The sequence below is a fragment of the Lissotriton vulgaris genome, chromosome 7, assembly GCF_964263255.1.
Source record: "Lissotriton vulgaris chromosome 7, aLisVul1.2, whole genome shotgun sequence".
In the NCBI taxonomy this organism is placed as follows: domain Eukaryota; kingdom Metazoa; phylum Chordata; class Amphibia; order Caudata; family Salamandridae; genus Lissotriton; species Lissotriton vulgaris.
The window spans coordinates 1,200,374,675-1,200,400,559 of record NC_141695.1 but is presented as its reverse complement, the minus strand read 5'-3'; the positions used below and the strand labels follow the sequence as shown (position 1 = coordinate 1,200,400,559).

The 25,885-nt window shown below is 50.6% G+C and overlaps 1 protein-coding gene across 1 annotated transcript in view; it reads right to left on the bottom strand.

The window, feature by feature from the left end:
* The window catches only part of PKMYT1 (protein kinase, membrane associated tyrosine/threonine 1), a 387,797-nt gene that overhangs the window by 276,638 nt on the left and 85,274 nt on the right, over window positions 1–25,885 (bottom strand). The window contains exon 3 of the mRNA XM_086931706.1: window positions 8,804–9,294. Coding sequence (XP_086787832.1) covers window positions 8,804–9,294 — 491 coding nt within the window. The remainder of the gene's footprint in view (window positions 1–8,803; window positions 9,295–25,885) is intronic.

Sequence of the window (25,885 nt, the reverse complement as noted above, 5' to 3'; positions counted from 1 at the left end):
CCCCCCACACACTGCGAGCCCCCCACACACTGCGAGCTCCCTCCACACACACTGCGAGCTCCCTCCACACACACTGCGAGCTCCCTCCACACACACTGCGAGCCTCCCCCACACACTGAGAGCCCCCCCCCACACACTGAGAGCCCCCCCCCACACACAGAGCCCCCCCCCACACACTGAGAGCCCCCCCACACACTGAGAGCCCCCTTATCGTAACGGACCTTCATGCTCTCACTAAATCTAGAGTTGACACGAACACATGCTTGTGCTCAGCTGACTCTCAGCCCCACGATTAAAGCGCAATAAAAAAAATCTGGCATCGCACAGAAACAGGGCATCCTAATGCAAGCGCAGGAATCAATTTGGCCATTATAGTGCTGCATGTAGATCTGGCGTTCATTAGACAGAATGAGAGGCACCTTGGTAATGTGATATATAAAGATGCAGGACTGAGAGACCTTGAGTGTTGGAGTTTGTAGGTGTAATGATACTCCTGAGGGGGTGATAGCCACATATAAATCTGAGTCAGTGGTATTGTGGAAGGAATGATGTGTGAGGTTGGTGAGCTGTGAGGATACACAAGCATGATGAGGGTGACGTGGTGGCTCAACGAGGAGGCTGTCGTGTGGCTTACGTTGGGTAAGTGAATTGAGATAGTGGTGATGTGGTAGAGCGTGTGTGATTTGTTTTGGTTGGGTGGTGGTGTTCTGGTGTACAGGGGAACACAAAAGGTGTGTGCAGGCCAGAGACTGAATTGGACAGTTGTTGGCTGAATCGTGGTGTATGCTTGCAACTTGGTCAGTTGGTATAGGTAGGTGACCCTTTGACTTGTGCCCAGTATCGCTCGTCACCTCCAGTGATCAAGCACAGAGTTGCGACAGCAGCTGTTGAATTCTTAGTTTTGTAGGTATTCTGACTTAAATTGAATCATTTCCCGGTGGCCCAGAGCACTGGGTGAACTGCATCTGGACTGCTAAGACTTCTCTCAGATGTCAACCCGGGCTGAAGACTTGGGCTGTATAGCATTGCCTAACGGATGGGTCGAAGTAAGGCTGCCAGGTGTGTGGATGGATAGGGATCTGGTCTGAGCTGTACTGCCCAGAGATGCGGTTGGTTACTTCTGCTGAAGCCACTCGGGGTCATTGTGCCCGCATGGAGGTCAGAAGAGGATAGGTGAAAGTGCTAGGTTTAATTCGTTGCAGCTAAACTGCGAGCTGCCATATTTATCATCTTTGAACAGAATATGAAACAGGAAAGAGCTCGGGACGGGGCTGGAGGAGAACCTGGTACACAGCACCGATGCTTCTAAGCCTCCTGCCCTTTGGAGCCTCGCCTTCATCTTTGCACGCAGCATGAAAGATGAGCTCTCGGTTATGGAGAGCATGTGAATGCAGGTTTTCACGTCATCTCTGCAGGGGAAGCCGCACACTGCATCCGTGCTAGTTTACAAAGCATCGCCTGCACCCCCTAAGCATCCTGCCTCTTCCAGTCCCGCAGCTTCACCATTCCCCTTCGGCTCCACTGCAGTTCTTCCCACGCTCCATCTGCTGCCTGTAGTAATCCCTAGACAGGGCCCCTCCTCGGCTGCACGGTGTGGCGGAGACGCCCCAGCTCCACGACGACTGATGAGCTCTTCGGCTGAGGACTGATGACTGTCTCCCCCCCCCCCCCAGATACCACGGAGTTCCTAGCAGCTCTCTGCAGTACTTGCCAGCTACGTTGCTCTGTACGTAGTGGTCTTAAACAGCTCTTTCCGCTTGAACTCGTTTGCCATTTTCCCAGTTGTCCGGTTGGAGGTGCGCAGCCTGATTCTGCAGTGCTGTTGTGCGTGCACACGCGCTGCCATTGTCTCTGGGGGCTGCGAGGACACGCCGGCTCGCCGTCTGCTGTGGACGTGCTCAGCCCGCTGATGTGCTGACCAGATTCTGGGGCGTTCGAGAATTGGCTTTCGGCTGACGTAGCGCGACGTAGCCAAAAGCCAAAAATTCTCGGGAACGCCCCCGAATCTGGTCCGGCATTGACGGACAGGCCCGTCTTCCAATGGCTAGCCTCCATTTATGGAGCTAGCCAATGGAAGACGGGGGCCGTTCCCGTCTCCCCTACTATAATCATTAGGTTTTCGCCTGCGCGAAAAAGATGCGCAGAGCGCATCTTTCGCCAGGCAAAACCTAAAAACTAAATAAAGGAGTGCAAAGTGAGAAAAAAAAATGGCAAAATAAAAGAAAGTTACCTATAAAAAATAAATCTTTCCAATTTTGTTCTTTGTCCTGCTGGGTACTTTTTACCAGTCCACCCCTTCTGTTTACAGGGCACTAAAAGTTAAACACGTCGGGAGCAGCGGTAAGGGCACTGATTAAGTTGCATCAATCAGTGCTTATTTCCTGCTCCACAGAAAGGAAAGGCTGTGTTAGGCTTGCCTTGATGAATTACGATGCTGTAAAGAAGAGTGTCACACAAGCCAACTAATGGTAAACAATGGGTGGGCTCCAAGACCTTTTCTGTATACAAGAGTGCCTCGCCAACAAGAGGCATGCACTAGGGCTGACTTGACCCTAAAAACATCTACGGCCAGCTTCCATAAATCCTCATTAAATTTCCAATGCTATGGACAACTATACCAACACTGAGGAATAGATCTATAGATGCTTCCAGAAATATTACTAGTAATACTTGCATACTTGTTTGTGAACCTCATGGGAACCGCAACGCGCTCATGTTAAAGGATTATGTTCCGAAAACTGATATGCTGCAAGTTGTTTTTATTGCAATAAATCACTAAAAATTTCCTAAAAATGTTCAATTTCATGATGGTATGTGAGATGTTAAACATGACCCTTGTGGGAGGGGGGGGGGGGGGGGGGGGGGGGGGGGCGGGGGGGGCAGGGGGGGGGGGGAAATATCAACCATCGGTTTGTGTCTGTGGGTTTTAGCTTAAGAAAATGTTTCTTACCTTCAATAATACGATCTTTCTGGTTAACACACCATCTACATGCAGATTTCGAACCATTTGAGTATCCCAGGTGCCAGTCGGCATTCAGATGCTTCCGATATAACCATCCTGTGCCAGTAGGGGCACTTGCTCCATCTCAACACCAGAAACAACGTCATGGTGATGTCACTGGAGCCATATACCACCCACCCTGGCACCCTCACATCAACTCCATCTAATTTTTCCATTAACTTAAAGGCAGAGAGGTGAGGGAAAGACATCATCTGAAGCAGTACAGTTCAGGAGGGCTATTTGAAACCTTATTAAAAAGGCATATCACCTTCATTAAAAAAGGGTTGGTGGGTCGAATCGGTGAAGAATCTGCATGTAGATCGGGTATTCAGCAGAATATTCTGAAGGCAAGTAACTTTTTCCTTTGATGGACCCTTCTACCTGCAGATTGCTAACCTTTCTATGGGTATGAAGGACTGGCAGAAGAAGATATCCTGGCGGACAGGGCGGGCCAAATACACATCCTTACTCATTTAGAAGTACAAGCAACAAGACTTCGCAATGGTGTGAAGAGAAGGGTTTGTGGCCTTCCAGCCGCGACAGAGCAAAGCCGGGCATTTTAAAACAGCGCTATAGAGGAAGGCAATGAAATGCCAGGTAAAACAGTAAAAAGGGCGGGGGAAGACACAGGGGGCACTCCATTCCCATAAAGAGAAAAACCAGGGTTATAGAAAGAACTCCGGTATATCATGGCAAAACGAAAGGAAACACAAATAAGAAAGAAGGGTTGCAGAGGCAGAAATAGCTGGGTGGTGGCTTGCCCCATCCCACAATGCTGTACTACTAAACAAACCTCTCTAGCTGTAAAAAGAGAAGAGGTGGCACTTAACACAAAAAAAAGTAAAAACAAACGTTAGGTGGGAACCTCACCGCACGGTAAACAGCAGCACAATACATGGAAGGGTGAATGTTGCAAGGTGAGATATACCAGAACAGAAAAGAAGCCCATGTCATGGCCCTACATAGACGAAACATGGGAACCTATGGCTAAAGCAAAGGTTGAACATTTTGCATTGCTGGAATGGGCCCGGGTTCCCTCTGGCTGTTTCTTCTTTGCAAGAGCATAGAACATTTTGATACACATTCCGGACCTTCATACCTTTTCTTGCTAACTGAGTTTTGAACAAAGAGCAGGTTGTTTGATCTAATCTCTTTGGTGTGGCCGAGATTGTAACGGACCACCTACCTGCGATTCAACCGATGTAAACTCTCTTCATCTTTGGCTGGATGGGATGGAGGGTAAAAGATGAAAAGTGTAATGGATTGCCCTAGATGGAAAGGGGAGGGGTCACCACCGTGGGGAGGAAAGACTATTTCTAAAGGACAAGTTTGTCCTGTGAAGAAACATGTAAATAGCATGCAGACCGCAAGTGCTCACAGCGCAGTGACACAGCTTGCCAAGGTAACAAAAAGAAAAACAGTCTTGAGGATCAACAATTGTAAATAACATAGATGGGGATCAAAGGTGTAGACTTTGGAGATTGTGGTGCAGAACTGGAGCCTCCAACTGGGAGAGACCTTCTAACCTGAGAAAAACAGAGAGAGCGAGTGCCAAAGAAAGCAGCTCAGGTCTGCATATCACACCCTTCTCGGTCAATCCAGGGTGATTAAGATAACTTGGGCCCGGTCTAGGAGAATCCTCCTCAGACCCTCAAGAATTTGGGAGGAAAGGTGTAGTGAAGTGGAAATCTCCACTTTAATAAATACCTCCGCAATGGATACAAGATGGCGCAGAGATACAGGTAATGGGCACTGCTGGGTGCGGCAAAAAGATACATTGGTCGGTGCTCCAATGAGCAAAGATATCCCGAACCATCTCTGGGTGGAGATGCCAGTTGTAGTCTGCAAGATGATACCAACTGAGGCTGTCGGCTCAGGTGTTCAGGGAGCCGGCCAGACAGTGACAAGCTGAATTCCATGCCAGTGTGCCTAAGTCCATAGTCTCAGTTTCCTGACAGGGAAGTTAAGACCCCACTTCTCCCAGTTTGTTGGCATGCCACACTGCAGTCATACTGTCCATCAACTGTGGATGGACTGGCCATGAGAAGGAAGGAATGCCTTCAGCACCAGCAACGTTGCCATCAGTTTGAGCTCACTGATGTGAAGTATCTGCTCTTCTAAAGACCAAAGGCCTCTGACATGTTGTTCTTCAAGATAAGCACCCCGCCAAAGTGAGGATGCATCCATCAATACAAAGGAAATGCTTTGTGGGGGAAAGAAGGGCATAACTTGAATCAGGTTCTCTTCTGCCAACTACCAGGCCAGTTCCACTGCAGCATCCCGAGAGATTACAATGGTGTCTACCAGATCTCCACCATATTGGAACCATTGTCTGCAGACGCCACTCTAAAGTCCTCAAGTGCCAGAATAAATACATGATCAGGAGGGTACAGGATGTCAGCAGCCCTAACAGGAGTAGAATCTTCAAGACTGGAATCTGAGCATCCGCCAAAACATTGGAATCATATCCTTAACCCTTTTAGTGCTGCGAACGTCCAACGGTCGTCGCGTGCACTACCTCGCTAGTGCTGCGCACGACCGTTGGACGTCCGAATCCCGTTAGCGCGATCGAACGTCCGAACTGGGGCGGAATGTTCGGCGCGCTAAACGGGTTAATGTCCCAGTTCCTCTGCAGAGAGGGGAAGGCTCATAATTACGTTGTATCCAGTACTGCCCCTATAAACAGAAAGCACTGGGAAGGCTCTTGGTTTGGGCAAGTTGAGCGATAAACCCAGTTCAACTGCAGGGACGCGGTTGCCTGCAGGTGGTGCAACATCATCTGCGACAAGCCAGCTTTTAGCAGCCAGTCGTCCAGGTACAGTGAGCATTGCCATTTCGAAAATTCAAGATGTGGAAATCAATCCGAACAGGAGAACCGCAAGCTGGTAGTGAGTAGTACTTACCACAAAACACCGTACTTTATGTGCTATTGGAGAATAGGTATGTGAAAATATGAATCCTGAATGTCGAGGGTCAACACCCAGTCTTCCCCCTTTCATTGCCAGAAGCCCCGGAGCCAGGGACAGCAACTTGAACTTCCACTTGCGTATGTAAAACTTCAGGAGCCTGAGGTCTAGGATGGGACTAAGACTTCCGTCCTTCTTGGGAACCCAGAAGTACTGGGAATGGCAGCCCAATTCAATTTCCTACTCTGACACCAACTGAACTGCTCAGTTCTGCAATAAGGCAGCCATCTCCTCCTGCAATACTTGTAGATCTTCAGACTTCATGCAAGGTGCCGAAGGAGTCTGCTGGAAACCTGGGGTATAGCCCCTTTCTACGATCTGAAGAACTACTGGTCTGAAATAATGACTTTCCAGGTGTGCAGATAGGAGGATGCCTCTTCTCCATAGATTATCACATGCTCCTTCAAAAGGTAAGCTGAAGCAGCTTTATCAATGGTGCAGGAAGTGGGAGGGAGAGTAGGAGGAAGGCTGTAGGGCTTGAGAAATTCTTCCCTTGCCTGTGCCCCTGCATTGTCTGACAGTCTGTTCTGCTGCAGGGTAGGCTGTTGGGACTGATGTTGCAAGTCGCAGCCTTTGGAGAATCCATCTAAAATCAAAGGTAATCCTCCACAAGGGACTGCAATTCCAAACATCAGGCTGTAGTCCTGCTAGCTTGAAAATGCTCCAAAGTGGAGTCTGCCTTATCCCCATAGAGCTGTGTTCCTTCTTGTGGCATATCGATTAACATGTTGTGATCATGCCAAGAAAAGCCAGTTGACCAAAATCAAACAGGTCATCTCAGGGCCATTTAGGAACCCATCGTCCTGGCTACAAAATCTGCTGTATGCAGACCAGCTCTTATCTGGAGGCCTCCTGTCTGCCCCAAACCAAGCAAAGTGGCCCCTAAGGTGCTTAGGCAATTGAGTACTACAGTCAGGGCCATATCCCAGAGGACTTGTGTATACCTGCCAAATAAGAAGACTGTTAAGAGAGTGGGGAGCCAGGCTGCCATTCAAGGCCTTTATTTCCAAGTGCCTCCAACTTCTTAGACTCCCTACAGAGAGCTGCTGTTGGACAGGACCCAGGGTTCTGCTTCGTACCGGAAGAAACCTGTAAGACTAAACCCTCTGGGGAAGGGCGAATGGATAGAAAGTGTGGGTCACTGGGCACTGGTCTATAGTGCCTGGCAGAGCCAGTTTACTGCAGGTGCAGATGTGGGTTTCACCCAAGCCGCCATCACCGGGTCCATGAGCGCCTGATTGAAATGCAGTAAAAGGCTATGACAGATTTTAGGACCTGTGTAAGAAGTTGGATTGTTTTCCTTCTTTAGAATAGACAACTCCAGTTATGCTGGTGTGAGTAGACACCTTGTTGCTATCGTAGTCTTTCCTTCCCAACTATTCACTGAGCAGCCCTCCCAGACAGACATTTGCCTGCAACTTAGCCCCTGGTTCAGCAGGAGGCATCAATAGCACTGGAAAATGGGTGAAAAAAATCTGCATCAGTGGTGCAGGTGGAGGGTCAATGGCAAAGAGATTGGCATTAGGAAATTTTCCGATATCACGGTTGACAGTCCATGAGGAATTAATGGCAGACCTCCAAAAAAAGCCAAATATGGTCCCATGTGGCACGCAGACTACTGCTCGCGCCTGCATAGATCATACACTGGATGTACTAGGGCACCTGTGCTCCAGATATGCTTTAAGGGGTGGGGGGGGGGGGGGGGACTGGCGCTGCAGGCTTAGGAACAGCAAGGAGTCCTGGAGCCTGCACTTGTGGCTCCGCTGGCAGACACTCCTCAGCCGGAGTTACATCTACCAGGTCCGGCTCCAACGACGAGTCCATTGGATTCAGAGAACATCAAAGGGACCTACCTTTCGTTGGAGACAGTCTCTTAGGTGAGGAGTCTCCAAGCCTTTCTTCTTTTTGTTCTGCTGACATTTTCCTCCTCAACAAATTTAATTAACCGCATCGCTGTGGCGGTTATTTTTCCCCTACACTGCTTTTTTCTAAAAGCCGTGTAAGATCCGCACACGCCCCCGTGGCTGATGACGAGCTGAGCTCGTCATCAGCATCAAAGGGGTTAAAGTTAAGATCTGGAAGGGGACCTTTATCCAGGAACACCGGAGACAGAGTTCGGAATTGCGTACCTCTTGGCCGCAGGCCACAAAGAGCTTGATTGTGCAATCCTTAATTGTCTAGGTATGTATGAAGCCACACTTGAGTCATGATACGAACTTAAAACACCAACGACACATCTCATGGGGGTACAAAATGGACATCTGTCCACTACAATTTCTACAGGATTTAAAATCTGACTTTCGAGATGGAGACCTTAAGGCAATGCACTGTCATAGAAAATTTAGAAGTATATGTGAGAAAACTCACTAAAAAAATCTGAGGAGAGAGCACTCCAGATTTTATTGAAGGACACAGAAGAAAGGAAGCTATATGGACTGCAGTCACATCAACACAGGAGCTATGTCAGTAGTTTCCAGTCTGGCACCTGGGAAATGTGAAAGGTGAGGAATTTCCAGTTAGACGTATCCATCAGAAAAGTTTTTATAGATGTAGTTTGCACTGCACTGGGGGTGGGGGAGGAGGTGTGTCAAGAAACAAGTCTTGAAGGGGGGGATTTACCTCAATTCAAGCATGTGACTAACAAAGATACCATGCTGGAGAACATAACTTCCATAACTACACCATCATAGTCTTCTTTCTCAGTCTGTACTAAATCATAACCAGTATGAGGTAAGATACCTTGCATCACCACAGACAATTCACAGCACTTACAACGTTGCACTTAGTGCAATCTCTGTAGGATAAACAAACTCATCAGCATGGGCTGCAGGATCACCTGAAGATATCAGCAGCCTTGGTGTACTCCCCATTGAGGAGCTCAGGAGCCATATAGCGGGGGTCACCTTCCTGTGCCTCACTCAGATTCCCCCGATCTAGCTCCAGCATGAGACCAAAGTCACCCAGCTTGCATGTCTCTTTGGAACAAATGAAGATGTTGGCTGGCTTGATGTCCATGTGCACAAGGTTACGGTCATGCAGATGCTTCAGCCCCCGCAACAGGTCGCAGAAGAAGGCCCAGACCTGACGCTCATGCAATGGGCCCCGCTCCTCGCAATAGTGCTGTAGATTAGTCTTACACAGCTCAGTCTGAATGTAAAGGTGTCGCTTCTCCTCCCAGGCTCGCACAAATTGTACACAGTTAGGGTGCTTGCCCACCCGCTCATGCTTCTGCACCTCCTCCAGCTTGCGCTCACGGTCCAACTCTCCCCTAAATTGCTGAAGGGAACGCTTCACCGCATAAAGGTTTCCATCTTCTCGGCTCTTCACCTGTCATAACAGACAAAATGGCAGTGGGATTGGTGTTACATTTATAGTTTGTACTTTATCAAGAGAAAGGTTTCAACCTACCACAACACTACATAAACAGTTTTTCGGTCTTAAGCTTTCAAGAGTACCATAACATGGCTACTTATTTCCTTATGACCCACATCAGAAACACAACAAAGCTATCATATTGCTAAGAAGTAGACTTTAGGTGACCAAGAGCCAACAGCAACTGTTCATCTCTGAACATCCCTGCAGTCTAGATGCCAGTACGCTACCTCTTTAGTCTTAGTAAGAGATCCAGGCATGATAAAACATCAATCACAGACTATGGGGACACAAACCACTCCACAGGACCTTAGGGTCCTTGTAGCTTTTTGGCTTCATAATGAGGCTTTTAATCATACAAACCAAGAATGGGGCATCATCAACCTCCCTGCCGATTCTAAAGGGTTCTAGTGACCGGACTAATAAACCTGTGGTATTGACAAGTTGATGGGGCCAGTATCAGGAATATTCCTCTTAAGACCCTCATTGGCCAGTCCTGTATTCAGGGTATCCCATAGCCCGTGAAAAATAATTATGGCCTAGCTGAACACTAGGTTCAAGGCAGCACCACTCACCAAACCAAGATGTGGAGCCCCATCTAACCAATTTTCAGCAACTTTGGATTGCAACTTTCAAGTGGTGACTTGCCGTACGACACCGGCTTGCGGTTCTTCCGGGAGTCTGATAAGTCAAAACTATCCGGGCTTTTGTCTATTACCAGCCAAGACTGGAACCACAGAAACAAAAATGGACCACGATTACTAAAGAGGATATGCCTGCCAATTGCTCAACTCAGTTTACTGCTGGTATGCTCAGCTCTTGAGTCCCTTAGGGAGGCCTCTTCAGGCTTTTGGTGGAATTCTTTCTGTATTGAGATCACAAGAAGAGTTAATTCTGCTTCTAACCCAAACCTTAGTTGAAGTGCGGGAAAGAGCCCAGCACCACAGGTCACACCTGTTCTGTAACTTCCCAAAGCCTCAAATACCACAAGCACGTCCTCACCTACATATTCTCAGCCACTCCTCTGCAGGCATTTACAGAATCAATCTTTTGCCAGCGCCATCAATCGTATCAGATCCTTGTTGTGGGAATGCATCTACTCACACTTCTGGCTTCCCTCCCTCCTTGAGATGACCAGCTAAATGCAGGCAGAACATGTGGCATCCAAGCATCTTCAGAAGACACAACACATGCAAACAATCAGCAATTAAATATGTGTAAAGTGGTCTTGAAGATAGCCATTGTGCACATCCTAAAACCTGACAGAATTGTACTTTACTCTAACTCAAAGAACCCAGCCTTAATTCTGTCACTGAGAAATAGAGGGTGGAGGATCTTCTAAGAGACCAACAAGTCACAGAATAAAATCGGAGTAGAGATCACTCTGCCTTTAATCTTTTTCAAGTCAATGTAGTACCAAGAATCTGGTTGAAGAAATGACTCACTAGTCATGTGTCTCAAACTACTTGGTCCTACTGAGAGGATGTCCAGACTTTGGAAAGTACTTGAGCAACTGCCCTCCACCGTAAGATCTTAAAAACCTAATCTTCAGTAACCTGTGAGAATGAAGTTTGCCCACTTCCCGGCTCCTTCCAGTCACATCTATTGATCGCCTTTCTCCATCTTCTCAGGTTGTGAATAGGTAATGTTTGGCCTTCTTGGAAGACATTTTAAGAGGCTCCTTCAGGAGTAGTAGAAATAATTTGAATTTTAACAGTTTATTTTTTTTTTGTCAAGATTGTTTATTAAGTAATTGATCCTTCTACCTTTATGAACCGTAACAGAAGTGGTTCACTAGAGGCTGGAAATTTCAAGAAAAGACTTGTAATTCCAAAGAACAAGCAAAAGGAGTATCGCGCTCCTCTCTTGCACTCCTGTCCTCTGAATTTTTTACCACCTAGTTGATGCATTATTTTTCAATAATATCAGAAGAATGGCTGGAGGGAGACAAAGCAGTGGTTTCACACCGGAGGCATTTGGCAAGTCGAAAACCTGTTGAAACCATGTGAATAGTATTATAGCAAACATCAAGACCTTGCGGAAACCTGCTACCACAAATATGTAGAAAAAAAAACCAAGTGAGGCCCCCCACTAGGGAATTCTATGATGCTGAAAGGTTGTGAGAAAGGGGATCAAGTACCAACCAGGAGCACTGTGCTCGAAGGAGCATAAATGAAGAGCACAGAATGAGATCGTGGCAGAGCACAGGGATTGCTAATGAGAAAGGCCTACCTTCCAGCACACGCTGCTCTGTTACAGGATGATCAGTGTAACAAATGCTATAAATCTAAGCAGCTCTAATAGCAACACAAATGGTGCAAACCTTCTTTCCCAAGTTTCTTTCCAGGGTGGAGGGGGACGGGGTGGGTGGGTTTAGTATTAGTAAGTGGGGGTGCTTCTCGCTTCATTATTTAAACTATTTGTTGCCAGCCCATATCCTGACTTGCAAAGGCTGAACAGGAAGATGCATTAATTTACAGTTCTTGGCTTCCAGTCAGTGACTACAAAACAGAAAAAATACTGTCCCGATGAGCCAACACCTTATACTTTATCTTGCCCTTATGGAGAAGCTGGTCACACCAATCCAGACCGGCACTGGACCTTAAACAAGACTCTGCAAGTTCTTTGTATACTACAGGCCAGAGACATACCTAGGGTCTGGAGAAGCCTTGCTACTGTCAAGTGTATTTGAAAAAGATTAAGCTGAACTGACCGCTTCAGAGATGAGCAAGCCCTTGACCAGAAAGACAAACTGCAAGACCTAGCTGACTGAAACCCCTGCACAGATATCAAATAAGTGAGCTCCCGAGAAGATCTGATGGTCTTCCAGCCTAGACCAGAACTACAGAAAGTTTGACAGGAATATGTGTATGGTTAGCATATATAATCAATGCACATCTTGGGTACCACAGCCCCCGCTTTGTGGAAGGCCAAAGTGACCCATTTACAATGACTGGCCACTGTGTTGTTTAAGTAGTGCACCAGTGGATGAAACTGGGCGCCTGGATTGCAGAACATCTTAAACCATCAGAGTAGCATGTATAGTTCTGGAGAGTAATTGTCTCTCTGGATTTCCCTTCTCTATTTTAAACTCAGGAGCAGCAACATAGTCACCAGTGCTTTAAGTCGAAGCTCTTTCAATATCATATACAAGCCATAGTTGCTGCTTATTTATCTTGTGCAACTAACAACCATTGCCAAAGTCAATAGTCCTTACTTGTTGTAGGTATGATGTAATTGTTGTATCATATCTGGATGCAATGACAGAAACAGCAAAATACAAGTGGGGCGACACTATGCTAAGCACAGATTTTTAATTTACGTGTTTAAGCCACGCCCAGTTTTTTCCTCCCACTTAAAGCCCTGCCTACAGCAGTTTCTTCTTGACATACCTACATAGGGGGGGGGGCTCCTCCTCTCCAACAATGTGCTACACCGCCAGCTTCTGGCTTTAGAGTACTTGGTTTGTTCAAGCACACTTGCCTGTCAACGGACGCATTCCTGGGATGGCCTCTCCCCACAAGCACATATCGAAGACAATGGCCCTTCCTGGCGCGGTTGGAGCTTGATGTATAACTAGAAGGTGCCACCCAGAGGGCAAGAGGAAGTCCTGAGTACACAGAGCAGGCGTGGCACAGACACTAGTGGAGCAAAACCAGCTACCAAGCGTCTGTTAAACGTCCGGAGTGTGAACATGTGGGCTGTCACTGTATTTCTGCAGACACTCACAGGATTGTCTGTATTGTACAAATGTGTGCAGAGAATGCGAGCTGCGGCACAGACCCATAAAGTGACATCACCCTGCTTCCAGAAATACTGGGCCATCAAATTATTTGATTTGATTTATAATTTTAGAGCGCGCGAATACCCATGGGCGTCTTGGCGCTATGACAAATCAGAGAACTCCGGGTCGACAGGAAAGAGTCTAACAGGCAGAAAAGAGCCACGTTTTCACTGCTTTTCTAAAGGAGAGCAGGGATGGACTGTCTTTAATAGAGATTGGGAGACGGTTCCATACCATTGCTGTTTGTAATAAAAAACGTCTTCCTCCCCCCCCATCTGGCCCGTCTGTGTTTAGGAACCTGGATTAAATTGGCCTGGCTTGATCTAAGAAGCCTGGAAGGTTCGTACAGTTTAACACCTTGGCTGCTGTGCATTTTACCCTCCTGTGCTGACATTTGATGAATCCTATTGTTCATGACGAGCTCAGCTCGTCATCAGCACAGCTCAACTGTGCCTCATGACGAGCTGAGCATCGAAAGGGTTAAGAAGGGTTTTTAAAAACAGCGAGCCGGATCCGTGAAGCGCCTTGTAAGCCAGGCATAGCGATTTAAACTGCTAACCGTATCGAAGGCCGCCTTCGCACTCTTGTGCATCTACCGACAGCACCACCTCTCAACCCTTAGTAGCGGGTTGGCGGGTGAGGCGCACTTTTAAGAGGACAGCGACCCCCCACCTTTTTTATTTAAAACTAACTATAAAATGAATTAGCCTGTCAACTGTATATTTGAGTAAGTAGACTCAGCGTACACTAGATACACACTAATTTTAGTGCATGCCGTCTTTAGCAAATTTGTGTACATGGGGCGCGTCATGCTTCACTCCTAATTTTTTATTTACAGCTGCGACAGATGAGCAGTTATTCATTCAGAGCCGCTGCTGCTCATTACGGAACTGCTGCGGATCTTAATCTCTATGCAATAAGAAAGCGACCTCGTTGTAGCTGCAAAGGGCGTGAATAAAAGAGGATTGCCTGTGTAACACCCCCAGGGCAAAGTGACACCCTGCAGCTAAGTTAAAGTTCAAGTTCGGGCATTTATATCGCGCACTACCCACCCAGAGGGTCTCAAGGCGCTTGGGAAGGGGTTCATTATTTGTCGAATAGCCAGGTTTTAAGTTCTTTTCTGAAGGAGATGTGGTTTTGAGTAAGGCGGAGGCGAGTGGGGAGTGAGTTCCAGGTCTTGGCTGCCAGGAAGGAGAAGGATCTTCCTCCCATGGTGGATTTTCAGATGCGCGGGACTGCGGCGAGGGCTTGATTGGACGATCTTAGTTGGCGGGTGGGTTTGTAGAAGGACATTCGAGTGTTGAGGCATTCGGGTCCCAGATTGTAGAGGGCCTTGTGTGCGTGGGTGAGAAGACGGAATGCAATTCTTTTGTTGATGGGAAGCCAGTGGAGGTCTTTTAGGTGTCCGGTGATGTGATCTTGGCGAGGGATGTCCAATATGAGTCGCGCTGATGCGTTTTGGATGCGTTGGAGTTTTTTCTGTAATTTTGCTGTGATTCCGGCGTATAGTGTGTTACCATAATCCAGTCGACTTGTGACCAGTGCGTGGGTGACAGTCTTTGTCTCGAGGGGGATCCAGCGGAAGATCTTTTTGAGAATGCGAAGTACGTTGAAGCAGGAGGATGAGACTGCGTTGACTTGTCTGGACATAGAGAGAGGAGTCTAGGATGAAGCCAAGGTTACGTGCATGGTCTGTGGGTGTGGGTGCTGTGCCCAGAGCGGAAGGCCACCAAGAGTCGTCCCAGGCAGGGGGGGGGAAGATCCTAGGATGAGCACCTCCGTTTTGTCTGAGTTGAGTTTTAAGCGGCTATGTTTCATCCATTCGGCTACTTCTTTCATGCGTTCGTGCAGATTGGTTTTGGCGATGTTGGGGTCTTTGGTGAGGGAAAGGATTAATTGGGTGTCGTCGGCGTAAGAGTTGAGGTTGAGGTTGAGGCTTGACACCAAATGTCGTCCTTTAAGGCCTGCCACGATGCCTCCTTAACTGAAGCCGTAGTCTCAAGGGAGCAAAGGTGTGCAGCATTCAAGCGTTTTCAAATGCTTCGTTTTTTTTCTGGGTGTGCTGGGGTTATATTAACTCAGGAAGTGAGAGGGGAAGATGAAAGTCGATGCTAATTGAATTCTTCTAGTGATCACCGGCTGTCTGTAAGTGAACATTCTCTCCTGCACTCAACACTAGACCAGCCACTCTGAGTCTACCAATCTTGCTTCTGCGAAATTGGGACTTGATAAGACTCCTCTACCCAGGCACGCATCGCCCAAAGGGCTTGAGCCCTCCACGTCGTGTGCGTCAGCCTGGGCACAAACACAGACAGTTTTTGAGCTGCTGTTGGATGGCTGGTGTGGAGTCTTGTCACAGCCCCACCCAAGTACTTCACAGGTCTTTAAAAGACAAATTACTTGATAACAAGGCTTGTTGTTTTTTCACCCCTTCTTAGAGCCCCTGCATCTCCACTCTGCCCATTTCTGGAAGAATTACAACTGGGACCAGAAAAGCAGCTGCAGCTCTGTCTAAAGGATTTAGAATGAGGAATAACAATGAGACCACAGAAGCAGCTAGCAGCACTGTCTAGAGGACTAAGAATGAGGAATTACCAACAGGACAAGAGAAGCAGCTAGCAGCACTGCCTAGAGGACTAAGAATGAGGAATTACCAACAGGACCAGAGAAGCAGCTAGCAGCACTGCCTAGAGGACTAAGAATGAGGAATTACCAACAGGACCAGAGAAGCAGCTAGGAGCACTGCCTAGAGCACTAAGTATGAGGAATTACCACTGGGAACAGAGACAACTGCAGCACTGCATATAGGACTTAGAATGTGGAATTACCAATGGGACCAGAGTAGCAACTAGCAGCTCTGCCTAGAGGACTTCGAATGAGGAATTACCACTGTGACCAGAGACAATGCTGCAACACTGCATAGAGGACTTAGATGCAGGAATTACCGAAGGGACCAGAGAAGCAGCTAGCAGCACTGTCTAGAAGACAGAGAATGAGGAGTTACCACTGGGAACAGAGGCATCTTCAGCACTGCCTAGAGTACTACAAAGGGGCAATTGTCACTGGGAACTGAGACACAGCTGCAGCACTGCCTAGAGGACTTAGAATGGAGGTGTCACCGACAGGAGTAGAGAAGCAACTAGTATCACTGTCTGGTGGACTTTGAATAAGGGAATTACCAAGGAGAAAAGAGAAGCAGCACTATCGTGAGAAGTGACCATGAGGAATTACCACTGGGAACAGAGACACAGCTGCAGCACTGCCTAGAGGACTTCGAATAAGGAATTACCAATGAGACTAGACAAGCAGGTAGCAGCACTGTCTAGAGAGCAGGGGTCTCCAACCTTTCCTGTAATAACAGCAACTTGTGTTAAATGAAACTCTAGTTACTAATATTATGAGCATTGTAATAGTGACCACAGACAAGATACCATTAGTGACCAACATATTCAAGATTAATACCATCGATCACTGGAGTGCATTAGGCATGGTTGCAAGCAGTAATGTATAAAACCTTTGTCAATATGGAATACCTTTGCACAGGTAACACAACAGCCATAGCTGCAATTCCTCTGGCACCAAGGTAATAACATTTATAAAACGTTTTCCCAATGCCACATGATTTATCTCTCATATATCAGCCTTAAATATATTTTGGAAACTCATCCATTTTTCTCCTGAAAATAAACACATTTTGATCTCAACTATACACTCTAAATGTTGGTATACATAATAATTCAACCAAGTAAAAGCTTCGAATTTGGTGGTCTGGGCTGCACACAGGTGAGTTACTTACAGGTACAGGGAGAGCTACCAGTAGCTCATGAGCTACTCGTTGGAGAAGCGTGGTATAGAGTACTTCGAACGAGGGATTACAAATGGGACCAGAGAAGCAGCTAACAGCACTGTCTAGAGGACTTAGAATGCAGCTAGCAGCATGATCTAGAGGATTAAGAGTGAGGATTTACTGAGGGGACCAAAGAAGCAGCAAGCAGCACTTCCTAGAGGACTAACAAGCATTGGAAATGCAATAGGTCTCGCAGCATTAGAGTTAGTGCTTTTAGAATTGTTTATGGGTTTTTTTTGTAAATCTTTAGCATTTTTGTTTCCTGTAGCCAATGCTAAAGAATTACAAAAAAAAAGCCATAAACATTTCTAAAAGCTCTAACTCAAATGCTCCGAGACCTATTGCACTGTGTGAGGGTGAGTGAGGGTGAGTGAGTGAGGGTGAGTGGGTGAGTGAGGGTGAGTGAGTGAGGGTGAGTGGGTGAGTGAGGGTGAGTGAGTGAGGGTGAGCGGGTGAGTGAGGGTGAGCGGGTGAGTGAGGGTGAGTGGGTGAGTGAGTGAGGGTGAGTGGGTGAGCGAGTGAGGGTGAGCGAGTGAGGGTGAGCGAGTGAGGGTGAGCGAGTGAGGGTGAGCGAGTGAGGGTGAGCGAGTGAGGGTGAGTGAGTGAGGGTGAGTGAGTGAGGGTGAGTGAGTGAGGGTGAGTGAGTGAGGGTGAGTGAGTGAGGGTGAGTGAGAGGGTGAGGGTGAGTGAGTGAGGGTGAGTGAGGGTGAGTGAGTGAGGGTGAGTGAGTGAGGGTGAGTGAGTGAGGGTGAGTGAGTGAGGGTGAGTGAGTGAGGGTGAGTGAGTGAGGGTGAGTGAGTGAGGGTGAGTGAGTGAGGGTGAGTGAGTGAGGGTGAGTGAGTGAGGGTGAGTGAGTGAGGGTGAGTGAGTGAGGGTGAGTGAGTGAGGGTGAGTGAGTGAGGGTGAGTGAGTGAGGGTGAGTGAGTGAGGGTGAGTGAGTGAGGGTGAGTGAGTGAGGGTGAGTGAGTGAGGGTGAGTGAGTGAGGGTGAGTGAGTGAGGGTGAGTGAGTGAGGGTGAGTGAGTGAGGGTGAGTGAGGGTGAGTGAGTGAGGGTGAGTGAGTGAGGGTGAGTGAGTGAGGGTGAGTGAGTGAGGGTGAGTGAGTGAGGGTGAGTGAGTGAGGGTGAGTGAGTGAGGGTGAGTGAGGGTGAGTGAGGGTGAGTGAGTGAGTGAGGGTGAGTGAGGGTGAGTGAGTGAGGGTGAGTGAGTGAGTGAGGGTGAGTGAGGGTGAGTGAGGGTGAGTGAGTGAGTGAGTGAGGGTGAGTGAGGGTGAGTGAGTGAGGGTGAGTGAGGGTGAGTGAGTGAGGGTGAGTGAGTGAGGGTGAGTGAGTGAGGGTGAGTGAGTGAGGGTGAGTGAGGGTGAGTGAGTGAGGGTGAGTGAGTGAGGGTGAGTGAGTGAGAGTGAGTGAGGGTGAGTGAGTGAGGGTGAGTGAGTGAGGGTATGTGAGTGAGTGAGAGTGAGTGAGGGTGAGTGAGTGAGAGTGAGTGAGGGTGAGTGAGTGAGGGTGAGTGAGTGAGGGTGAGTGAGTGAGGGTGAGTGAGTGAGAGTGAGTGAGGGTGAGTGAGTGAGGGTGAGTGAGGGTGAGTGAGGGTGAGTGAGGGTGAGTGAGTGAGGGTGAGTGAGGGTGAGTGAGGGTGGGTGAGTGAGGGTGAGTGAGGGTGAGTGAGTGAGTGAGGGTGAGTGAGTGAGGGTGAGAGGGTGAGTGAGTGAGGGTGAGTGAGTGAGGGTGAGTGAGTGAGTGAGGGTGAGTGAGTGAGGGTGAGTGAGTGAGGGTGAGTGAGTGAGGGTGAGTGAGTGAGGGTGAGTGAGTGAGGGTGAGTGAGTGAGGGTGAGTGAGGGTGAGTGAGTGAGTGAGTGAGGGTGAGTGAGGGTGAGTGGGTGAGTGAGTGAGTGAGGGTGAGTGAGGGTGAGTGAGTGAGGGTGAGTGAGTGAGGGTGAGTGAGTGAGTGAGGGTGAGTGAGTGAGGGTGAGTGAGTGAGGGTGAGTGAGTGAGGGTGAGTGAGTGAGGGTGAGTGAGTGAGGGTGAGTGAGTGAGGGTGAGTGAGTGAGGGTGAGTGAGTGAGGGTGAGTGAGTGAGGGTGAGTGAGTGAGGGTGAGTGAGTGAGGGTGAGTGAGTGAGGGTGAGTGAGTGAGGGTGAGTGAGTGAGGGTGAGTGAGTGAGGGTGAGTGAGGGTGAGTGAGTGAGGGTGAGTGAGGGTGAGTGAGGGTGAGTGAGGGTGAGTGAGTGAGTGAGGGTGAGTGAGTGAGGGTGAGTGAGTGAGTGAGAGTGAGTGAGGGTGAGTGAGGGTGAGTGAGTGAGGGTGAGTGAGTGAGGGTGAGTGAGGGTGAGTGAGTGAGTGAGTGAGGGTGAGTGAGGGTGAGTGAGGGTGAGTGAGTGAGGGTGAGTGAGTGAGGGTGAGTGAGTGAGGGTGAGTGAGTGAGGGTGAGTGAGTGAGGGTGAGTGAGTGAGTGAGAGTGAGTGAGGGTGAGTGAGGGTGAGTGAGTGAGGGTGAGTGAGTGAGGGTGAGTGAGGGTGAGTGAGTGAGTGAGTGAGGGTGAGTGAGGGTGAGTGAGGGTGAGTGAGTGAGGGTGAGTGAGGGTGAGTGAGGGTGAGTGAGTGAGTGAGGGTGAGTGAGTGAGGGTGAGTGAGTGAGGGTGAGTGAGTGAGGGTGAGTGAGTGAGGGTGAGTGAGTGAGGGTGAGTGAGTGAGGGTGAGTGAGTGAGGGTGAGTGAGTGAGGGTGAGTGAGTGAGGGTGAGAGGGTGAGTGAGTGAGTGAGGGTGAGTGAGGGTGAGTGAGGGTGAGTGAGGGTGAGTGAGGGTGAGTGAGTGAGTGAGGGTGAGTGAGGGTGAGTGAGGGTGAGTGAGGGTGAGTGAGGGTGAGTGGGTGAGTGAGTGAGGGTGAGTGAGGGTGAGTGAGTGAGGGTGAGTGAGGGTGAGTGAGGGTGAGTGAGGGTGAGTGAGGGTGAGTGAGGGTGAGTGAGTGAGGGTGAGTGAGTGAGGGTGAGTGAGTGAGGGTGGTGAGTGAGTGAGGGTGAGTGAGGGTGAGTGAGGGTGAGTGAGTGAGTGAGGGTGAGTGAGGGTGAGTGAGGGTGAGTGAGTGAGTGAGGGTGAGTGAGTGAGGGTGAGTGAGTGAGGGTGAGTGAGTGAGGGTGAGTGAGGTGAGTGAGGGTGAGTGAGGGTGAGTGAGGGTGAGTGAGTGAGGTGAGTGAGGGTGTGAGTGAGGTGGTGTGAGTGAGTGAGGGTGAGTGAGTGAGTGAGGGTGAGTGAGTGAGGGTGAGTGAGTGAGGGTGAGTGAGTGAGGGTGAGTGAGTGAGGGTGAGTGAGTGAGGGTGAGTGAGTGAGGGTGAGTGAGGGTGAGTGAGTGAGGGTGAGTGAGGGTGAGTGAGTGAGTGAGGGTGAGTGAGTGAGGGTGAGTGAGTGAGGGTGAGTGAGTGAGGGTGAGTGAGTGAGTGAGGGTGAGTGAGTGAGTGAGGGTGAGTGAGTGAGTGAGGGTGAGTGAGTGAGTGAGGGTGAGTGAGTGAGTGAGGGTGAGTGAGTGAGGGTGAGTGAGTGAGTGAGGGTGAGTGAGTGAGTGAGGGTGAGTGAGTGAGGGTGAGTGAGTGAGTGAGGGTGAGTGAGTGAGTGAGGTGAGTGAGTGAGTGAGGGTGAGTGAGTGAGGGTGAGTGAGTGAGTGAGGGTGAGTGAGTGAGTGAGGTGAGTGAGTGAGTGAGGGTGAGTGAGGGTGAGTGAGGGTGAGTGGGTGAGTGAGTGAGGGTGAGTGAGGGTGAGTGGGTGAGTGAGTGAGGGTGAGTGGGTGAGTGGGTGAGTGAGTGAGGGTGAGTGTGAGTGAGTGAGGGTGAGTGAGTGAGGGTGAGTGAGTGAGGGTGAGTGAGTGAGTGAGGGTGAGTGAGGGTGAGTGAGGGTGAGTGAGTGAGGGTGAGTGAGGGTGAGTGAGGGTGAGTGAGTGAGGGTGAGTGAGGGTGAGTGAGTGAGTGAGGGTGAGTGAGGGTGAGTGGGTGAGTGAGTGAGTGAGTGAGGGTGAGTGAGGGTGAGTGAGGGTGAGTGAGTGAGGGTGAGTGAGTGAGGGTGAGTGAGTGAGGGTGAGTGAGTGAGGGTGAGTGAGTGAGGGTGAGTGAGTGAGTGAGGGTGAGTGAGGTGAGTGAGGGTGAGTGGGTGAGTGGTGAGTGAGTGAGGGTGAGTGAGGGTGAGTGAGTGAGGGTGAGTGAGTGAGGGTGAGTGAGTGAGGGTGAGTGAGTGAGTGAGGGTGAGTGAGTGAGGGTGAGTGAGTGAGGGTGAGTGAGTGAGGGTGAGTGAGTGAGGGTGAGTGAGTGAGGGTGAGTGAGTGAGGGTGAGTGAGTGAGGGTGAGTGAGTGAGGGTGAGTGAGTGAGGGTGAGTGAGTGAGGGTGAGTGAGTGAGGGTGAGTGAGTGAGGGTGAGTGAGTGAGGGTGAGTGAGTGAGGTGAGTGAGTGAGGGTGAGTGAGTGAGGGTGAGTGAGTGGTGAGTGAGGGTGAGTGAGGGTGAGTGAGGTGAGTGGTGAGTGGGTGAGTGAGTGAGGGTGAGTGAGGGTGAGTGAGTGAGGGTGAGTGAGGGTGAGTGAGGGTGAGTGAGGGTGAGTGAGGGTGAGGTGAGTGAGTGAGGGTGAGTGAGTGAGGGTGAGTGAGTGAGGGTGAGTGAGTGAGGGTGAGTGAGTGAGGGTGAGTGAGTGAGGGTGAGTGAGTGAGGGTGAGTGAGTGAGGGTGAGTGAGTGAGTGAGGGTGAGGGTGAGTGAGGGTGAGTGAGTGAGGGTGAGTGAGTGAGTGAGGGTGAGTGAGTGAGTGAGGTGAGTGAGTGAGTGAGGTGAGTGAGTGAGTGAGGGTGAGTGAGTGAGGTGAGTGAGTGAGTGAGGGTGAGTGAGTGAGTGAGGGTGAGTGAGTGAGTGAGGGTGAGTGAGTGAGGGTGAGTGAGGTGAGTGAGGGTGAGTGAGGGTGAGTGGGTGAGTGAGTGAGGGAGTGAGGTGAGTGAGGGTGAGTGAGTGAGTGAGGTGAGTGAGTGAGGGTGAGTGAGTGTGAGTGAGGGTGAGTGAGTGAGTGAGTGAGGTGAGTGAGGGTGAGTGAGGGTGAGTGGGTGAGTGGGTGAGAGGTGAGTGAGGGTGAGTGAGTGAGGGTGAGTGAGTGAGTGAGGGTGAGTGAGGTGAGTGAGGGTGAGTGAGGGTGAGTGAGGGTGAGTGAGGGTGAGTGAGTGAGGGTGAGTGAGTGAGGGTGAGTGAGTGAGGGTGAGTGAGTGAGGGTGAGTGAGTGAGGTGAGTGAGTGAGGGTGAGTGAGTGAGGGTGAGTGAGTGAGGGTGAGTGAGTGAGTGAGGGTGAGTGAGTGAGTGAGGGTGAGTGAGTGAGTGAGGGTGAGTGAGTGAGGGTGAGTGAGTGAGTGAGGTGAGTGAGTGAGTGAGGGTGAGTGAGTGAGTGAGGGTGAGTGAGTGAGGGTGAGTGGTGAGTGAGGGTGAGTGAGTGAGTGAGGGTGAGTGAGTGAGTGGGTGAGTGAGGGTGAGTGAGGGTGAGTGGGGTGAGTGAGTGAGGGTGAGTGAGGGTGAGTGGTGAGTGAGTGAGGGTGAGTGGAGTGAGGTGAGTGAGTGAGTGAGGTGAGTGAGTGAGTGAGGGTGAGTGAGTGAGGTGAGTGAGTGAGGGTGAGTGAGTGAGGGTGAGTGAGTGAGTGAGGGTGAGTGAGGTGAGTGAGGGTGAGTGAGGGTGAGTGAGGGTGAGTGAGTGAGGGTGAGTGAGGGTGAGTGAGTGAGTGAGGGTGAGTGAGGGTGAGTGGGTGAGGGTGAGTGAGTGAGGGTGAGTGAGGGTGAGTGAGGTGAGTGAGTGAGGGTGAGTGAGTGAGGGTGAGTGAGTGAGGGTGAGTGAGTGAGGGTGAGTGAGTGAGGGAGGTGAGTGAGGGTGAGTGAGTGAGGGTGAGTGAGTGAGGGTGAGTGAGTGAGGGTGAGTGAGTGAGGGTGAGTGAGTGAGGTGAGTGAGTGAGGGTGAGTGAGGTGAGTGAGTGGGTGAGTGAGTGAGTGGTGAGTGAGGGTGAGTGGGTGAGTGGGTGAGTGAGTGAGGGTGAGTGAGTGAGGGTGAGTGAGGAGTGAGGTGAGTGAGGGTGAGTGAGTGAGGGTGAGTGTGAGTGAGTGAGGGTGAGTGAGTGAGTGAGGGTGAGTGAGTGAGGGTGAGTGAGTGAGGGTGAGTGAGTGAGGGTGAGTGAGTGAGGGTGAGTGAGTGAGGGTGAGTGAGTGAGTGAGGGTGAGGTGAGTGAGGGTGAGTGAGTGAGTGAGGGTGAGTGAGTGAGTGAGGGTGAGTGAGTGAGGGTGAGTGAGTGAGGGTGAGTGAGTGAGGGTGAGTGAGTGAGGGTGAGTGAGTGAGGTGAGTGAGTGAGGGTGAGTGAGTGAGTGAGGGTGAGTGAGGGTGAGTGAGGGTGAGTGAGTGAGGGTGAGTGAGGGTGAGTGAGTGAGGTGAGTGAGTGAGTGAGGGTGAGTGAGGGTGAGTGAGTGAGTGAGGGTGAGTGAGGTGTGAGTGAGTGAGGGTGAGTGAGTGAGGGTGAGTGAGTGAGGTGGTGAGTGAGTGAGGGTGAGTGAGTGAGGGTGAGTGAGTGAGTGAGGGTGAGTGAGTGAGTGAGGGTGAGTGAGTGAGGGTGAGTGAGTGAGGGTGAGTGAGTGAGGGTGAGTGAGTGAGGGTGAGTGAGTGAGGGTGAGTGAGTGAGGGTGAGTGAGTGAGTGAGTGAGTGAGGTGAGGGTGAGTGAGGGTGAGTGAGTGAGGTGAGTGAGGGTGAGTGAGTGAGGGTGAGTGAGGGTGAGTGTGAGTGAGGTGAGTGAGGGTGAGTGAGGGTGAGTGAGTGAGGGTGAGTGAGTGAGGGTGAGTGAGTGAGGGTGAGTGAGTGAGGGTGAGTGAGTGAGGGTGAGTGAGTGAGGGTGAGTGAGGTGAGTGAGTGAGGGTGAGTGAGTGAGGGTGAGTGAGGGTGAGTGAGGTGAGTGAGGGTGAGTGAGGGTGAGTGAGGGTGAGTGAGGGTGAGTGAGGGTGAGTGAGGGTGAGTGAGGGTGGTGAGTGAGGGTGAGTGAGTGAGGGTGAGTGAGTGAGGGTGAGTGAGTGAGGGTGAGTGGTGAGTGAGTGAGTGAGGGTGAGTGAGGGTGAGTGAGGTGAGTGAGGGTGAGTGAGGGTGGTGAGGGTGAGTGAGGGTGAGTGAGGGTGAGTGAGGTGAGTGAGGGTGAGTGAGGGTGAGTGAGGTGGTGAGGGTGAGTGAGGGTGAGTGAGGGTGAGTGAGGTGAGTGAGGGTGAGTGAGAGGGTGAGTGAGTGAGGGTGAGTGAGTGAGGGTGAGTGAGGGTGAGTGAGTGAGGGTGAGTGAGTGAGGGTGAGTGAGTGAGGGTGAGTGAGTGAGGGTGAGTGAGTGAGGGTGAGTGAGTGAGGGTGAGTGAGTGAGGAGGTGAGTGAGGGTGAGTGAGTGAGGGTGAGTGAGGGTGAGTGAGTGAGGGTGAGTGAGTGAGGGTGGTGAGTGAGGGTGAGTGAGTGAGGGTGAGTGAGTGAGTGAGGTGAGTGAGGGTGAGTGAGGGTGAGTGAGGGTGAGTGAGGGTGAGTGAGGGTGAGTGAGGGTGAGTGAGGTGAGTGAGGTGAGTGAGGGTGAGTGAGGGTGAGTGAGGGTGAGTGAGGGTGAGTGAGGTGTGAGTGAGGGTGAGTGAGGGTGAGTGAGGGTGAGTGAGGGTGAGTGAGGGTGAGTGAGTGAGGTGAGTGAGTGAGGGTGAGTGAGTGAGGGTGAGTGAGTGAGTGAGGGTGAGTGAGGGTGAGTGAGGGTGAGTGAGTGAGTGAGGGTGAGTGAGTGAGTGAGGGTGAGTGAGGGTGAGTGAGGGTGAGTGAGTGAGGGTGAGTGAGGGTGAGTGAGGTGAGGGTGAGTGAGTGAGGGTGAGTGAGTGAGGGTGAGTGAGTGAGGGTGAGTGAGTGAGGTGAGTGAGTGAGTGAGGGTGAGTGAGGGTGAGGGTGAGTGAGGTGAGTGAGGGTGAGTGAGGGTGAGGGTGAGGTGTGGGTGAGGGTGAGTGAGGGTGAGTGAGGGTGAGTGAGGTGAGTGAGGGTGAGTGAGGGTGAGTGAGGGTGAGTGAGGGAGTGGAGTGAGGTGAGTGAGTGAGGGTGAGTGAGTGAGGGTGAGTGGTGAGGGTGAGTGAGTGAGGGGTGAGTGAGTGAGGGTGAGTGAGTGAGGGTGAGTGAGTGAGGGTGAGTGAGTGAGGTGTGAGTGAGTGAGGGTGAGTGAGTGAGGGTGAGTGAGGTGAGGGTGAGTGAGGTGAGTGAGGTGAGTGAGGGTGAGTGAGGGTGAGTGAGTGAGGGTGAGTGAGGGTGAGTGAGTGAGGGTGAGTGAGTGAGGTGAGTGAGGGTGAGTGAGGGTGGTGAGTGAGGTGAGTGAGTGAGGGTGAGTGAGGGTGAGTGAGTGAGGTGAGTGAGTGAGTGAGGGTGAGTGAGTGAGGGTGAGTGAGTGAGGGTGAGTGAGTGAGGGTGAGTGAGTGAGGTGAGTGAGTGAGTGAGGGTGAGTGAGTGAGGGTGAGTGAGTGAGGGTGAGTGAGTGAGGGTGAGGTGAAGTGAGGGTGAGTGAGGTGAGGGTGAGTGAGGGTGAGTGAGTGAGGGTGAGAGTGAGGGTGAGGAGTGAGGTGAGTGAGTGAGTGTGAGTGAGTGAGGGTGAGGTGAGTGAGGGAGTGAGTGAGGGTGAGTGAGGGTGAGTGAGGGGGTGAGTGAGTGAGGTGAGTGAGGGTGAGTGAGGGTGAGTGAGTGAGGGTGAGGTGAGTGAGGTGAGGGTGAGTGAGGGTGAGTGAGGTGAGTGAGGGTGAGTGAGGGTGAGTGAGTGAGTGAGGGTGAGTGAGGGTGAGGGTGAGTGAGGGTGAGTGGGTGAGGGTGAGTGAGTGAGGGGTGAGTGAGGGTGAGGTGAGTGAGGGGTGAGTGAGGGTGAGTGAGTGAGTGAGGGTGAGTGAGTGAGGG